Source organism: Agelaius tricolor, unplaced genomic scaffold (genome assembly GCF_023055355.1).
Source record: "Agelaius tricolor isolate 1412-34295 unplaced genomic scaffold, bAgeTri1.0.p SCAF_69, whole genome shotgun sequence".
Lineage (NCBI taxonomy): Eukaryota > Metazoa > Chordata > Aves > Passeriformes > Icteridae > Agelaius > Agelaius tricolor.
The window spans coordinates 516,920-533,355 of NW_027269329.1; the positions used below are offsets into that span (position 1 = coordinate 516,920).

Below are 16,436 nucleotides of genomic sequence, written 5' to 3' on the forward strand. Positions count from 1 at the left end.
CCCGAGCACGACGCAGGGCTGGAAAATCCCAGCTCCCACCGGAGCACAGGGCAGGGGAAAGGCTCTGTCACCCAGCACGTGCTAATTAATATTTAATCCTGGCACTAATTAAACTATGTACACCCGCACCTAATTCCAGAGCCCTTCTCGGGTCAGGCCCTGTCCGGCCTGGGGACAATCCCGGGTGGAGGGGACCCCACCATGTCCTGCCCGAGGCCACAGAGGCTGCTCAGGTGGGTTTGGGAGCTTAAAAATAGGAACAGGTCCTAAAAAAAGGAGGGAGGTGGGGGCTTGGCGGCGGTGGAATGCCAGCTGGAGGCACTGTGAGCTCAGACACAGCCGAGCCTTGGGGTTGGATCCTGGTTTGGCACCAAAGCAGAGGGGTTTAATCCCAGTTCTGCTCCTAAGAATTGGGGTTTAATCCCAGTTTGACATCAGATCCTGGTTTGACACCAGAACATCTTGGGTTTAACTCTGGTTGGGCACCAGAATATCGGGGTTTAATCCCAGTTCTGCTCCTAAGAATGGGGGTTTAATCCCAGTTTGACACCCAGTCCTGGTTTGACACCAGAACATCTTGGGTTTAACTCTGGTTGGGCACCAGAATATCAGGGCTTAATCCTGGTTTTGCTTCTCTGGGATGTTCTGGGAGGCATCAAAGCTGTCTCTGCACCATAACTGGTTCCCTGGGGAAACTGAGGCACCACCATGCAGCCCATGGGAGTGGGAAAAGGGAAAACTGGGAGGATTTGGGAGACGTGGGCTGCGCCTGGCAGCTCCTGGCACGTTTCAGAGGGGCGGCTGTGTCCTTTCCAAGTGGGGCAGGAGATGGGGGCTCCCTCCCCATGTCACCAGCCAGTGCCTTCAGGAAGGAGGGATTTTCCAGAGGGATGAAGCCCCAAAGTCACCGGGAGCTGGGTGAGGATGGCGCTGCATAAATACCGCGGGTTTAAAGCACTCCAGGAAGGCTTCTCCTCCAGCGGGGGGGATCAGGCAGTTCAAGTTTGGGCTGAAAAAGCCAGGAATCTGAAAAATCCAAGAGGTTGTGGGTTATGGGAGCGCCCAAGTGGTGGCTCAGGTGGGTGTTCTGGGGGTGCCATGGGCTGCTACTCACACGCTACAACACTCGGGAGTTGCTCCACTGTCGCTCCCGGCTGCCCTTGGACCTCATCTCCTGGACAGCACCAGTCTGCAGAGAGGACCTGTCACCCCCCTGTGCCACCCCCCTGGCCCAGCCAGGAGAGCCAGCACCCCAAAAAAACACCCACCAGCCAAGCCTGAGAGCCAGCACCCCAAAAAAACACCCACCAGCCAAGCCTGAGAGCCAGCACCCCAAAAAAACACCCAGCACCCCAAAACAACACCCAGCACCCAACCCTGAGAGCCAGCACCCCAAAAAACCACCCAGCACCCAACCCTGAGAGCCAGAACCCCAAAACATCACCCACCAGCCAAGCCTGGAACCCAGCACCCCAAAACAACACCCAGCAAAGAACCCTGAGACCCAGCATCCCAAAACAACACCCAGCACCCCAAAACCAACACCCACCACCCCAAAACCAATGTCTGTCACCCAGGTGAGAGCCCCAACACCCCAAAACAACACCTAGCACCCAACCCTGAGACCCAGCACCCCAAAACAACACCCACCACCCTAAAACAACACCCACCACCCAACCCTGGGACCCAGCACCCCAAAACAACACCCAGCACCCTTTAACAACACCTAGCACCCAACCCTGAGACCCAGGACCTCAAAACCAACACCCACCACCCCAAAGCAACACCCAGCACCCTATAACAACACCCACCAACCAAACCTGGAACCCAGCACCCTATAACAACACCCACCACCCAACCCTGAGACCCAGCACCCCAAAACCAACACCCAGCACCCCAAAACCAACGCCCATCACCCAGGTGAGAGCCCCAGCCCCCCAGCCAAGCCCCCCCAGCCCTCAGGGTACCATGGGCAGCCCCTCTCCCGCAGCCATGTCTCCGGAGCCGATGTGTGTCAGGTGCACGAAGTTCATGGGCTCCCCGATCATGGAGCGGTCGATCCGTCTCCTCCTCTTCTTCTGCGAGGGGACGAAGGCCATCAAACCCTGCTGACCCCCAGGCCCCCTCCCCAAAATGGCTGCAGGGGGGGTACTCACAGGCTGGGGCTTCTCCACGACGCAGCAGCCCAGCTTGTGCCAGAAGTCGCTCATGCTGGCGGTGGTGGCAGCCAGCGTCCCCCCGGGCAGGGTCACTCCATGGGGACACCTGGTCAGGGTGGGCACAGCGTGGAGAGGAGCGGCTGGCTGGGAGTGGGAAGGGAGAGTGATGCTTCCAGACCTCCCCAAATTAATGGTAATTTCCCATCAAGCAACAAAACCCAGAGAGCCCCAGGGTCACACACAGCTAACCCAAGGGGACACCTGTCATTGAAAGCGAGCCCCAGGGTCCCTGGGTATCACACAGAGACCCCCAGAGTTGTCCCCACGGCCATGGTTGGACCCTGTCCCCTGCTCCAGGGCAGGACACAGCTGAAGGATGCTGCGGCAGGATGGGGGGGATGGAGGCAGCCATGGCAAATCCCAACTCCCTGAGCCAGGCAGCTAAAAATATCCCGGCCTTTCCGAAAAGGGGCCGGAGCTCGAGCTCTTCCGCTCCAGCTTCTGAAGAGCAGACGGGGGAGAAATAAACAGGCACTGGTGGGATTTTATCCGAAACTCCCACGCTACTGCCTGGGGTAGGCAAGGAGGTGTGGAAAGGGGGAGTTCACCCCCAAAATGGGGGCTTCTCCTCGTGCTAAGGAGCGATAAATCCTTAATAAAAAAAAAAAAAAAAGGCAGCCAGCGGCACGCAGGGAACTCACCCACCCACGAGGGGCCGCGGCCGGAGCTCAGCCCGGTATCAGCCACGGGAGAGCCCCCACGGCCGATGGGTGCCGGGCCCAGGGCTCCGGCGAACAGGACAAGTTCCTTCCTCTGCCCCTGCGCCGCCGGATGGACCAAAGTCCGGCCGCGCTTCCTGCTCCCGGCGGGGAGGAGCGGGGCCGGGGGGCAGCCCCCCAAAACGGGGGGCTCGGAGCCCAGCCTCGGCACAGCCCTGTCAGCGCCTCCAGCCAGGATCTGTCCGCAGTAACCCCACGGAATCACCCTCCAACCGGGCATCCCCGCGGGGTGGGTGCCCCCTGTGCTGCTCCCCCCATAACCAGAGGACCCCCGTGTTCCCCGCTGTGTCCCCCGCCGTGTCCCCATTCCCGTTCCCCGGTGAGCCCCTCCTGGAGCGCTGGGATCGGGCAGGCTGTGGCACGTCCCGCTGGGCGCACACCGGCTCCGTGCCCACGCCGTGCCCCCCCTGCCAAACCCAAACCCAACCCCGGCCTCTGCCCCCGGCTGCGGGGCAGATGAGGAAGGGGCTGCGGGGCAGATGAGGAGGGGGCTGCGTTTCCTTCCCAGCCTGATTTCCTCAGCAAAATCAGCGCTGGGATCCGGCCGTGCAGCGGTCGGGCCTTGCTGGGGAGGTGCCCCCCGAACTCAGCACCGCATCCCGGGGCGCTGGGAGAGCCTCGGCCAAGGACGAGCCACCAGTGAAACCTCCGGGGTCCGCACGGCCACGACCCCCTGCCCCCAGCCCTCAAAGCCCCCAAAGCCCCTCCGGCACCCGCCAGGGCCTCACGGCCTCGAAAGGGCGACGGCGGGCCCGGCTCCGGGTGGTTCTGGTCGGTTCCTGCCCCCCGATCCCCGTTTTGGGGGTCGCACACCCTCAGTCCCCCCTGCGAGGAGCAGTGCTCGGGTTCAGCCCACCTGGGCAGCTCGGTGGCCCCGGGCAGGGCGGCTTTGGGCCCGGCCCTGCCGGCACAGGCAAAATGACTTCCCGGTTGGGAAAGCACCGCCGGGCTCTGCGTCACCGGCGGGCTCCGGGCAGGGGGGTCCGCTCCGAGCCCCCCAGCACTGGGGTCACCCACGGCCAGGGTACCCGCGGGGGTCTCCCGGAGCTCGGAGGGAAGGCCAGAGTGTGGGGACAGGCGTGGACGGGGGGACAGTGCTGGGGTGCCCCCGGGATGGGCGGCAGAGTGGAAGTCACCGTCCCTTCCTTTGCGAGGGACGGTCCCGGCTGCGACCCCCGGGGCAGCGGCAGCTCCGCGGGGCTCCGGCACTTCGGGGGTCCCGGCAGGGTTTGGGACCCGGGGGTCCCGGTAAGGTTGGTGGGACCCGGCAGGCCTTGGGACCCCGGGGGTCCCGGTGGGGCTGGGGAGATCCGGTGGATCCCGGGAGGGCTCCCCGGTTGAACCAGCGAGCTGCAAGGGGGGTCGTCCCGCCGCCCCGCTCCCGTTCCGGTACCGATCCTGGTGCCCTCTCCGCCTTCCTACGGCTGTTCCGGGGGCCCTTCCGCGGGGTCGGAAGGGTTCCCGTCCCGGCCGGTTCCCGTCCCGGTGGCGGCCCCATTACCTGTCCCGGCGCGGGAGCGGCTCCCGGGGCCGGTGTCCGGCTCGCAGCCCCACGCGTGGCTCGGAAGTCCCGGTCCCGCTGCCGGTGTCCGGCTCGCAGCGGCCCCAAGCGTGGCCCGGGAGTGCAAGTCCCGATCCCTGAGCGAGCCCCGGTCCCGGTGCCGATGCGGGTGCCCCGCTCGCAGCCCAGGCGTGGCTCGGGGGTCCCGGTCCCGGTGCGGGTTCCGGTGCCGGTGCCCCGCTCGCAGCCCCAGGCGTGGCCGGGAGGTGCCGGTGCCGGTGCCCCGCTCGCAGCCCCAGGCGTGGCCCGGTGCGGACGCGGCGCAGCTCCCGCCGCCCGGCGCGGCTCTGCCCGGCCCGGCCCCGCACAGCGCCCTCCCCGGGAACCGCCGGCACTGCGGGCCCGGAGGAACGGGGGGCCCGGGAGGAACGGGGGGCCCGGGAGGAATGGGGGGTCCGAGTCCCACTAGGAATGGGGGGCTCAGAGTCCCAGAAGGAGCAACTTGGGGGTTCTTGAGGTCCTTTAAGGCTGGGGGTCCCCAGCTGGGGGTGGAAGGCCTTGGGGCTTCCAGGAGCACTGCGGGAATGCCAGGGGACCAGGTAGGGCTGGGGGTGTCCCCAGCAAGTGCCAGTTGTGCTCCCATGTGCCCCCGAGCCTTATTCCCGCTTTTTCCATGGGTACTCCAGAGCCCCCGGGGCACCCGAAGGCGTGGGAACGCCCTGCAGCTGGTGCTGAGTGGTGTCACCATTTCCAGCTCGGTGCCCTTCCGCTTGCACAACATCTGAGGGGCTGCTGCTGCCACCATCACAGTCCTGACACTGTCACCACGAAAGTCCTGTCACTGCCACCACTGCAGTCCTGTCACTGTACCCACCACAGTCCTATCACTGCCACCACCACAGTCCTATCACTGCCACCACTGCAATCCTATCACTGCCACCACTGCAGTCCTGTCACTGCCACCACTGCAGTCCTGTCACTGTACCCACCACAGTCCTATCACTGCCACCACTGCAGTCCTATCACTGTACCCACCACAGTCCTATCACTGCCACCACTGCAATCCTATCACTGCCACCACTGCAGTCCTGTCACTGCCACCACTGCAGTCCTGTCACTGTACCCACCACAGTCCTGCCACTGCCACCACTGCAGTCCTGTCACTGCCACCACTGCAGTCCTATCACTGTCACCACCACAGTCCTATCACTGTCACCACCACAGTCCTGTCACTGCCACCACACAGGAGACGCCCCTGTGTGAGCCTCAGAGTGTCCCTTGCTGTGTCAGCCCCCAAATCCCAGCCATCCCCACTGCTCCCACTCCAGAAATCCCGAACAAGGCAGCACTGTCCCCACTCACTCGGGTCTCTGTCCCACGCCTGTCCCCAGCCATTGGGTGGCCCTGGCTGATAATACCCCAAGTGTTTGTGACCTCATTTCATTTTTTGTTTGGTGTTTGTGCTGCCAGAGAACATTGTCCCCCTTGCAGCCCTCCCAAAACCCAGAGCAGTGCCCTCATTGCTATGTCCCCTTGGGGTTCAGCCCCAGGTCCCTTCTCAGAGAGGGACACCACAATCACACGAGCAGGTGACACCCCAAAGAGCAAGGAGATGGGTGACATCAAGGTTTTTATGAGGTAGCTCAGCCAAACTGCACCCCATGGCCTGGGGGACCCCCAAAACCACAGCAGCTCAACCCCTTGGAGGGATCAGCATCCTCCAAAGGGCTCCCAGCTGGAATTTTCCCTCTGCCGAGTGCTGCAAAGGCCCAGCTGAGACCAAGGGTCTATTTTGGAGCAGGATCCTCTTTGCCCATGACAGTGCTGAGAGGAGGAGGAGGAGGAGGAGGAAGAGGAGGAGGAGGCAGAAATAGTCTGGCTGGAAGCCGAGCACTGGCAGAACAGCTTGGCACCATCAGAAATGAGCTGCACGCAGGGAACAGGGAGGAAAAGAGAAAAAAAAACCCTAAAGCACCAAAAGAATGTTGATCTCAGGCAAAGGCCAGAGAGAGGAAGGCAAGGGCTGCTCTGAGCCTCTCAGGTGCATGGATGTGGCCTGTGCCCCCCAAAAAAGGGAGTTTGGGGTCTCAGAGGTGCTGGGACAGGGAGATTGCCTGGTCTGAGGGGTTGCATTGGGGTTTTCTTTGTTGTCAGCTGTGGGGTGAAGGGGGGTGTGAGGTGCCCCCACCCCGGGTGAAGCCCCCCCTCAGCCCTGGCAGTGATTGATGCCAGTTTTGGGTGTCTCCCTCTATTTCTAGTTCCACGTTCTGGCTTGGGCCACAAAGATGGGATATTTCTGCTGTGTGGCTTTAGGATCAAATACCCTCAGTCTCAGATTGAAAAATAAAATAAAATAAAATAAAATAAAATAAAATAAAATAAAATAAAATAAAATAAATGAAATGAAATAAAATAAGATAAAATAAAATAAATGAAATGAAATGAAATAAAATGAAATAAAATAAAATAAAATAAATGAAATGAAATGAAATGAAATAAAATAAAATAAATGAAATGAAATGAAATGAATATAATATAATATAATATAATATAATATAATATAATATAATATATTTTTGGGGAGTTTCTTTGAGCCAAATTTCTCCGTGTTTCACCTGCACAGCGTCCTCCCAAAGTCTGGGGGTACCACGGGGCCCCCCATATCTTCACATGCAGGTGAAAGAAATATTCCCCAGCTCCTTGCAGGCTGAAAATTATTTCGCCCAACACGCAGCTGAAGGCTCCGGGAGTGAACCAGGTTTAATCCATCCTCAGCCTGGGGGTCCAGCACGCAGCATCTCCGCCCCTGCCGTCCTCCCCCTCCCTCCCTGGCGCGGGTGGGAGCCGCTGACTCATCTGCCATCATCATCATCATCATCATCACCACCATCCTCCCCCCACGAGGAAGGGCAATCCGAGGGGCTGCATTGCAGACACACCCGGCAGACAAAAGCGACGCTGCTCCCTCCGCCCGCGGCTCCCCGGCACAAAGAGCCCGGCCCGGCTCCGAGCCCAGCGCTCCCGGCACCGCCCGCCCTCCGCAGGTAAGGGATGCGAGGATGCTCGGCGAGAGGACACTTTTCATTCCGCCGAGGATTTGGGTGGAGGGAGAGGTCGGAGTTTCTTTTTTGAGGGGAGAAATGAGCCACAGCCAGCGGGGATTTAAGTGGAGAAAGGTGGGTTTTGGTTCCATGGGATGAGCAGAGCCCGCGGGAAATGATCTTTTTTAGGGGTGACACGCCACACAAGAAGGGTTTTCCTTCCACATTCACTCCCTTTTACTGGATATTTAATTATTTGCTTGTCACTAAGCTCTCTTTCCCCCTCTCTTGTCACTAAACTCCAATTTTTCACTATTTGGAGCTTAAAAATCCATCACCACAACACCCATCACCATTAATAATTCTCTGTCGTTTTGCTGCAGAAAACTCACTGATAGATCCCTAGGGATGGACCCCCCCAGGGATAAATTCCCAGGGAAGAGACTATTTTAAACTCCTGTGGCTCAGTTTACGCGGAGGGGGTGACACAGGAGCCTTTCATAGCCTCTGAGCGACATCCAGAACCTTAAATTTAGCAGCTGATCGCACCGCTCCAAAATCCGCCTGAATCATCCTTGAGAATTCTGATTTTAAGGCAGGCAATCAGCAGGAAAATGAGGATGTTTTGGGTTAGTCTGCTTGCTTTTTTCCCCACCTCCGGCGCCAATCGAGGAGGTGAATGACACAACCCTGCCGGGGAGAAGCCAGGCAGTGACTCAGCTCCACCGAGAAGAAGCTGATCCACGCCTGGTCCTGCTCCTTCCCAATTTTTTGGCGGATCGGGGTGGGGCTGCAGGGGGAATTCTGCAGCGGGGATGGACGGATGGATGGATGGATGGATGGATGGATGGATGGATGGCACGGCAGGGATGGGTGTGGTGGTGGTGGGAATGCCGGGCGAGGCTCCTTCCAGCCCTTTCTAGAGGGTTCGGTCAGGGGAGGGAGGGATGGGGTGGGATTAGGGTGGGATTGGGGTGGAGGGGGATGCACAGGGACCCCCTCCCCTCCTCACTGCCCATTCCATGGGGATTCAGCACAGGGAAAGGTGGGCAGGAATGGGAAAAAAGAGTTTATTTAGGTGCTGCTCTCCCACCTCTGCTCCCCAGAGCTGGCAGGAGGGATTTCAGGAGGAGCAGGTGGGAAGGGGTTAATGAAGGGGTTAATCCCAACCCTCCCATGCTGTTTGTCTGGGGAAACTGAGGCACGCAGGGACAAATCCCTCGGATCCCCCCCCCCGAATTACGGTGCAGAGATGGGTGTGGATAAAACTCTGGCAGAGCTCGAGCCTGCAGTTAGATCCAGCCTAGAGTGAAACCTGCACAACCCCAGGCTCTCCTCCACCATCCACTCCTTTTTAGGGGATTATCCTGAAAAAGATATTCCCTTTTAGGGGGTTATCCTAAAAAGGATAGCCCCATTTCTGGGGATTATTCTAAAAAGAATATCCTCTTTTTAGGGGGTTATCCTAAAAACTATATCCCTTTCTTAGGGGATTATCCTAAAAAAGATATCCCCTTTTTAAGGGACTGACCTAAAATGGATATCCCCTTTTCAGGGGGTTATCCTAAAAAGTTTTTATGGAATTATCCTAAAAACGATAGCCCCCTTTTTGGGAGATTATCCTAAAAAAGATATCCCCTTTTTAAGGGACTAACCTAAAAAGGATATCTCTTTTTTAGGGGGTTATCCTAAGAATGATATCTCCTTTCTAGGGGGTTATCCTAATAAATTTTTGGGGATTATCCTAAAAAGGCTATCCCCTTTTTAGAGGGTTATCCTAAAAAGGATATCCCCTTTTTAGAGGGTTATCCTAAAAAGGATATCCCCTTTTTTGGGGATTATCCTAAAAATAATACCCTCTTTTTAAGGGGTTATCCTAAGAAGGATCTCCCTTTTTAAAGGGATTATCCTACAGCACAGGCTCCACACGCCAACACCTGAAATTTCTCCCCACTTTGGGCCAACTCCTGTATTTTTAGTAGAGCTTTTCTCCTCTTTTTCTTTCCCCTCGTGCCCTCCACAGCCTGAAAATGCTGGACACCATCAGCAGCCAGTACGACTCCTTCATCTACTGGAGGATGCCGATCCCACGGCTGGACATGGCCGAGCTGGAGGGGCTGGGGCTGGCAGACATGGCCCTCTACAAGCCCAAGGGAGGCCTGGGCAAGCTTGGTGACCACCGAGGCAGCCAGGAGCTCTCCCAGGAAGAGGACAGTCTGCTGCAGTTCAACAGCTTCAATTTCTGGCGAGCTCCCATTGCCAGCATCAGCTCCTTAGATTTCGATTTAATTTGAAGCCCTCCCTGTTAGTCCTCACCCCCCCCCCCCCGCCCCTGCTCTCTCTCTTTCTGCCAGGATTTGGTTTTGGTGTCACTTTGGAGGTTGTTAGGTTTGATTTTTTTGGTTTTTTTTGGTTTCTGGGTGGTTTTGCCATTCTTCATGCGCTCAGCAGCTCACCGTGGCCTTGATGGTGATGGGCTCCCCAAAAATCTCCAACTCCCCTGTCTCCCTTTTCCTCCTGGAATCACAGCAGCACTAGGGGCAAACACGAGGGGAAGGGGCAGAAAGAGCCCCCCTCAATTCCCGGAGGGTTTGGGAGGTGCCACCCCCGTGTGACAATTTCTCAGCTCATTTCTCAAGTGCTTTTTTAAGAAACTCGTTTGTGCAAACGAGGAGCAATGGGAATCGCCCTCGTTCTGCAGAAAGCTTTGACCCTCTGCGCTCCCCTGGCCCAATTTCTCAAAATTCCTCTTCGTCCCTTCACCTTCCTCTCGGGAATGCAAGGTGGAAGAGGCAGGGATGTGCCCAAGATATCAGCACAAACCTGCTTCTTGAGAAAAAGAATCACCTTGAGCCTTGTGGTGTGAGCCCAAGCAGAAAAAAATATGTCCAGGAGGGTAAATAGACATGGAAATGCTCTGACTTTGCTTAGTGGGGTCAAGGCTGGGTGATTATTGCCCCCAAATTTGATTTTTTCTTCCTTTTTTTGTGCCCCACGTGGTTTATTCCCAGTGCTGGGACAGGCACTGGGTACATTGTGGGGTGTGGAAGGGTGATGAAAGGTGGATCTTACCCCCAAATGAAAATATTTCAGGTTTTCCACCCACTTAATCCCTTTAAAACCAACAACAAACAATGCTGCATTCATTCAAGTGGAAGCCTTGAGTTTTCTGCGGGGAGATTTTCACCTGCTGAGGTTTATTTCTGAGCATCATCTCAAAACAGGAGGAAAAAACCCAACCTGGAATAATTTTTGGCTTTTAAACAGTTGGGTTTTGTCTTTTTTTTTTTTTTTTTTTCTTCTCACCAATATTGTTTTCTGGGATTGATTTGTCTTCTTGAATGTGCTTTATTTGGGTTTGATTGGGATGAAGTGATGTGGAGCATCCCAAAATCATCCTGAGAGTTGGGGGGTATGTGGCTGGGGGCAGGCTGAGGCAGCACTTTAAAAAGTGCCAGAAATAGGCAAAAAAAAAAAAGGAAAAAAAAAATCTGCATTCTACTATGAAAATTGGATGCAGCTCTCCTGTAATCTGCAGAAATAATCAAGTGTGCTGATTTTGAACCATCTGTGTAAAACCAGAGATGAAAAATGTAAACTCTCCTCTGCAGAGCTGTTTGACTTCTGTGTTCCCAGCTAGGAAAACCTGCAGGAGACGTATTTATTATGAAAGTTTAAATAAAATCAGTTCAAAACATACACATTCCTGTGGACATGCAGACTGACATCAAGTTTTTTTGCATTAAAATGTCTCAAATCTCTTTACAGTGAGCTGGGAACTTACCCCTATGTCTTTGCAAATGCTGTAGAAGACTTAAGCATGGAAAAACTAAGCCTAAAAGATTATTATAAGCACATTAAGGCTATTATTTACACTTCAGCTTTTCCAAGCCCCACAGGAAAACATTCCAGAGAAGAAATAGGCCCTCAGACCTCCAATTTTACCTCAAAAAAAGGATATTTTGGGCAAGTCAGGGGTTAACACCTTGGAGAGGGGGGATTGCCAGTGTGAGGGGAGCTAAGTCCGTGACTGGAAGGCGCTTAGAGGGGACAGATATACTCAAACTACTGAAATACACATCTATAAATGCAGATATATTTACAAATCCCAATTAGCAAAGTTCCAAAGCACATCTAAACCACGCGGCCTCCGTTAGGCGCCGCCGCCATTTTATACTTGGCGCAAAAACGCCTCGGCCGGACCTAAATCCAGGAACCCATCACTATCCTCCAGCCCCACTGATTGATATCCTTCCGCCAGAGGAAACCCCTCCCCTGCCAGGCCTCTCCCGACGGCCCCAGAGCGGGGAGGACCACGGAGAAAAGAAGGAGAAATCCCCGAATTCCACACAGTTCCTTCTGCGGCGGAGCCAGTGCGGGCCCAGCCCGATTTTTCTGCGCCGCCTCGGGGGACTTTTTAGTCGCAGGTCCTGTATCCTTCCGCCGCCTCACGGGCTCGCTGCCGGGGCCGCCATTTTGTGAGGCCGCGGCGGGAGGGGCGGGGCAGGCGCGGGCCCGGGCGGGGCTGAGCGCCGTCAGCGGGGCCGGGGCCGCTGAGGGGGGATCCCCGTGAGGGGAAGGGCTGCGATCTTGGGGGTCTGAGGATGGGGGACTCCCGTGAGGGGCTTTGGGGACCCCCGTGAAGGGAAGGCTGAGATCTTGAGGGTCTGAGGATGGGGGACACCCATGAGGGGTTCAAAGGACTCCCATTGAGGGAGGAGCCTCTGAGAGGGGCGATCTTGGGGGTCTGAGGATGGGGGACCCCCGTGAGGGGTTCAGAGGGCTCCCAGTGAGGGGAGGGGATGGATGAGCGTCTGAGAGGGGCGATCTTGGGGGTCTTGAGGAGGGGGGACCCCCAGAGAACAAATCCCATCACAAACACCTCATCTCACCCTTCATTCTTACAGCGGGGCAAATTCTCAATCTCTTCTCTTCAGCAAACCCCAAAACCACCTCCGGTAATGTCTTAAGGGACTTCGAGTGTGAAAACCTTGGGGATAGAACCCCTAAGATCGCTCTCCAGTAGAGGGCAGATGGGTATTTAGGAAAGTAAAAGTGCTGAAATGCGGCCAAACACGCCCAAGTGCTGCTTCCTGCCCCTGAATGTTTTCACCAGGCGAGATAAGGGAGGAGGATCCTACTCCTGGTGTAAATAAAGGTGGTTCCAGTGTGAGTGGCTACTCGTGGACTTGGCCAGGGGCTGCTCCAGGTCTGGAGAAAATGGATTTGGGCTGATTGCAACAGAGGAATAATGAGAATTCCTCCTGCCTGTGCCAAATCCAGAGCGGAACAGTTTGCTTTGCTCTTTACCGCCAGCGTTGAGTGTTTTGCTTTGGGTAAACACTGAGTAAGGAAATTCCTGGATAAGCAGGTCTAAGAGATGTGTAGGTTGCTCCTTATTTATTCTATTTACTCTATGTATTCTTATTTATTCTATCCCATATTAGATGGAAATAAAGACGTTTCCCGTTGTTCCTTGGCCCTTATTTTGACTGGGAAAACCCATTTGACTCGGTTCTAAATGCAAGTTATTTTTGAGTAACCCAAATTTTTCTAATAACTCATCAAGTCAATTTTGTGCGTTTGGGGAAACCCAAACTGCTGTTTCTCTGCAGTCTCGAGGCTGCTGAAAAGTTTTGGGAAGCTTCTTTTGCCTCATCCTGCAAACACTTCTGCATGTGAGTAATTCTTTGGTCAAGAGGGACTGTTCACCTGGGTGAATGTTTGCTCAGTAATCAGGGAGTGCTTTTGAAATCCCAGATGCTGACATTCCCACCCAGAAAGGGCTCAGGAACAGCTCTGCCTGCTGCTCGGAGAGGTGAATTTTGCATTTCCCACGAGATGGCATCAGCAACCACTTTAATTGTAACAAAACCGTGTCATTGAACACTTCCACATAAAGACTTTTCTCGTCTCTCTCCTGTTTTTAAATGGGAACAAGGATCCTTGGCTGGGCTAAAGGGGAATCTGGTTACAAGGTGCTGAAAACTCCAGGCTTGGGCTGTTTTCGCCTGCCAGCCCAAATATTCTATGAAACAAACCTGATAAACTTTGCTAAATCAGGTAAAAGAAGAGAGAAAAACCAGATTGCAAGGGTTAAATGAGAAGAACTTGAGGTGAACTTCCCTCTGTGTGCCTATAATCTGTAGATCTTGAGGAACAGGATCTCGTTTTTTCCCTTTTAAAGGGGAATTGTGGGTTCTCTGCACTGAGCTTGCGCCCATTTAGGTAATTTCCTGCCCCATTCTTACATTGAATAGGAGCTACTACGGTCAATTGCAGGAAGAAACATTGTTTTTGGGGCTGAGAAGGTTTGTTTATCTCATTTCAGTCAATATCCCCTTGCAGTGAGTGCTTTTTGGGCGATTTATTGATTTAATCCCAGTTCAAACTTAATTAAAGCAACGCTGATGGATACCAATAGAAATAACCAAATTCTTATTAAATTTTAATGAATCACCATGCCTGATGTTGCCATGTGCGGCCCTTGATGTGCTTTAACAGTTATTTAAAAAGAAATAATATTTAAATAAATAATAATTTTAAAATAAACAATGTTTTAAAAATAAATAATAAACTTAATTTTTTATTTTAAAAATAAATAAAAATATTAAAAATAAATAAAAACTGTTTTAATAAATAAAACCTGTTGCAGAAATGGGTTGACTGTAACATCCAAACCTGGATAAATAATTCACAGTGAAACTGTCTCAAATGTTTCCTGTCCCCATGCTGAGGCTCTGATAACTCCTTCTCACAGAAAGCTTTCTGTTGTTTTTTTAAAACCATCTTTTATGCTGTTTGACCTTTAATTAACTTTGAATTTAGGAATTTGATAAAGTGGAAGTTTATCTAATCCCCTCACTTCTCGATTCCGTTCTCTTCCCCAAAGCTAAGCATTTTTATTTTTTTTTCTCCAGTCTAGAGACAAGTAATTTAAATTCTTGGAGCTGCTGGTGCCACAGCTCTGATTTGTTGACCCGTGGTGCTCGAGTGTTTTCCTCTCTGGCACCCAGCACAGGTCAGGTCCCAGTTTCCTGCACTGGGAGCAGGATGCAGCCAAGGGAAGGGGCAGGGGAGGAAGCTTTGCAGAGCCAGGGCTGCTCAACTGCTGCCTGCACTTCCAGAGCTTTTCACTTGTGTGCTGGGCCTTATTAGTGTGCACAAAATTAAACTGTTAAGGCTGGAAAAGACATCCAAAAATCGTAAATCAAACCTTCAAATGGACTTGATGATCTTGGAGGTTGTTTGGGCCTCAAACTACGCTGGGTTTACCCTGAAACCTTTGTTTTGCTGAGCTGCAGTGATGTTATTTTCTTTCTCCTAAAACCTGCTGTATTCCCACATTGTTTTCCATAATCCCAGGAGTCTCACGCCACACACTCGAGCCTTTCCCCTTCAGTTTCTATTCAAGGAAGAGAGAAGGAAACCCTGACTCTTTTCTCTGCCCTTTGCTTTTATTTCCCAAGGCAAGAGGGAGGAAATGGTGGAAACAGAAGCTGAGGATTGTGGCACCCGAGTGCCACTGTGCCCAGAGCAGGGTGGGCAGCAAGGTGAGGCTAATTCCAGAATTATTAATTATTAATTATTAATTATTATTCTGGTTAATTCCAGAAGGAATTATTCCAGCTCCTGAGTGCCACTGTCCCTGTCAGGAGGAACAGGGTGGGGAGCACCCAGGTTCAATTCCAGAAGGAAAAATTCCAGCTCCAAGTGCCACTGTGCCCAGAGCCACATGTCCCTGCCAGGAGGAGCAGGGTGGGCATCAAGGTGAGGTTAATTCCAGAATTATTAATTATTAATTATTATTCTGGTTAATTCCAGAAGGAAAACGTTCCAGCTCTGAGTGCCACTGTGCCCAGAGCAGGGTGGGCAGCAAGGTGAGGTTCAATTCCAGAAGGAATTATTCCAGCTCCTGAGTGCCACTGTGTCCCCAGAGCCACCTGTCCCTGCCAGGAGGAGCAGCCAGGTTCAATTCCAGAAGGAACAAAATTCCAGCTCCTGTGAGCTCGTGGGGTCTGAGGGCTGAATGTCCATGGGGCTTCTGGTGCCACTTAAACCACACTGGAATATTTTGGGTTTTTCCTGGAAACCCAAGGCCCTCAGGAAGAGAAATGCCAATTTGGCTGTTGTCTTTTTTGGCAGAGACTGTTCCTTTATCCTGTGGGGAGCATCCCAGTCTGGGAGTAAATCATCCAACCCATGAAACCCCAACCTGTTCCTCCATCATTTATCCAAACCTCCATATTGGCCCATTAATATCAGCCTCAGCCCACCTTGTCCTGCCATTAAACTGCTCTGTAATCTCATTATTTTATGAGACAGATAGAAATTGTGTCCAGCACAGCAGGGCACAGCTCCAGGGCTCTGCTTTGTTTCCTCAGGGGATGTCATTCCCAGCCTTGCCTACTACCGCCAATTCTTCCAGCGTGTCCCAGGGATACTCGATTATTTGGATTAACTTCGGGGCAGGAAAAGAGGATTAGGAAGCAGAGCAGCTCTGAGAGACGGGTTACATCAGTTCTGTCTGTTTACAGACTTGCCCTGCTGAAAAACAATTTTCTAAAGCTGTTAATTATTCGGAATTATTTGCCAAATTACTACAAATCATTCCTGGCTCGGGACCCACCAGGGAGACAAAGGGGGAACTGTTTAGGTGGTGCTACCTTCAGTCACTCACATGAGATTTCTCCTCCCTGCTTGGCCAAACTCTGCCTTCCCGAAGCAAAAACTCATGTTTACAGATTTAAAATATTTATTCTCTGGAAATTTGCAGCTCTTGCATGTGCTGAAAGCTGCTTGGGAGCTTAGAGACAGGAATTCTCCAGGAGAGCTTTCTATTCCTCTCCTTCACCCTGTCTGGGCTGGAAGTGCCATTAGTGAGGCATCAAAATTATACTTTTTCTTTTTTTCCTCATGTGGTTCTTTTTAAGATGAAAATTTTGGACTTTGGATT

At 53.4% G+C, this 16,436-nt stretch overlaps 2 protein-coding genes across 3 annotated transcripts; one reads left to right on the forward strand and one right to left on the reverse strand.

The window, feature by feature from the left end:
• Positions 1-79: 79 nt before the first annotated feature.
• CDC42SE1 (CDC42 small effector 1) lies at positions 80-4,811 on the reverse strand. Of its 2 annotated transcripts, none has more exons than XM_071417563.1 (5): positions 4,440-4,811; positions 2,157-2,265; positions 1,968-2,078; positions 1,115-1,189; positions 80-1,026 (listed from the first exon to the last, which is right to left on the reverse strand). In XM_071417563.1, exons 2-4 carry the CDS (start codon positions 2,208-2,210, stop codon positions 1,118-1,120), a joined length of 237 nt encoding a protein of 78 aa, XP_071273664.1. In that variant the 5' UTR covers positions 2,211-2,265; positions 4,440-4,811; the 3' UTR covers positions 80-1,026; positions 1,115-1,117. The 2 variants fall into 2 exon arrangements, with proteins under 2 accessions (XP_071273664.1, XP_071273662.1); XM_071417561.1 differs by having other exon boundaries at positions 2,157-2,303; positions 4,440-4,810.
• A 2,435-nt stretch (positions 4,812-7,246) lies between these two features.
• Positions 7,247-11,179, forward strand: MLLT11 (MLLT11 transcription factor 7 cofactor). The gene is made up of 2 exons (XM_071417543.1): positions 7,247-7,483; positions 9,504-11,179. Exon 2 carries the CDS (start codon positions 9,511-9,513, stop codon positions 9,772-9,774), a length of 264 nt encoding a protein of 87 aa, XP_071273644.1. The 5' UTR covers positions 7,247-7,483; positions 9,504-9,510; the 3' UTR covers positions 9,775-11,179.
• The last annotated feature ends 5,257 nt before the right edge of the window (positions 11,180-16,436 follow it).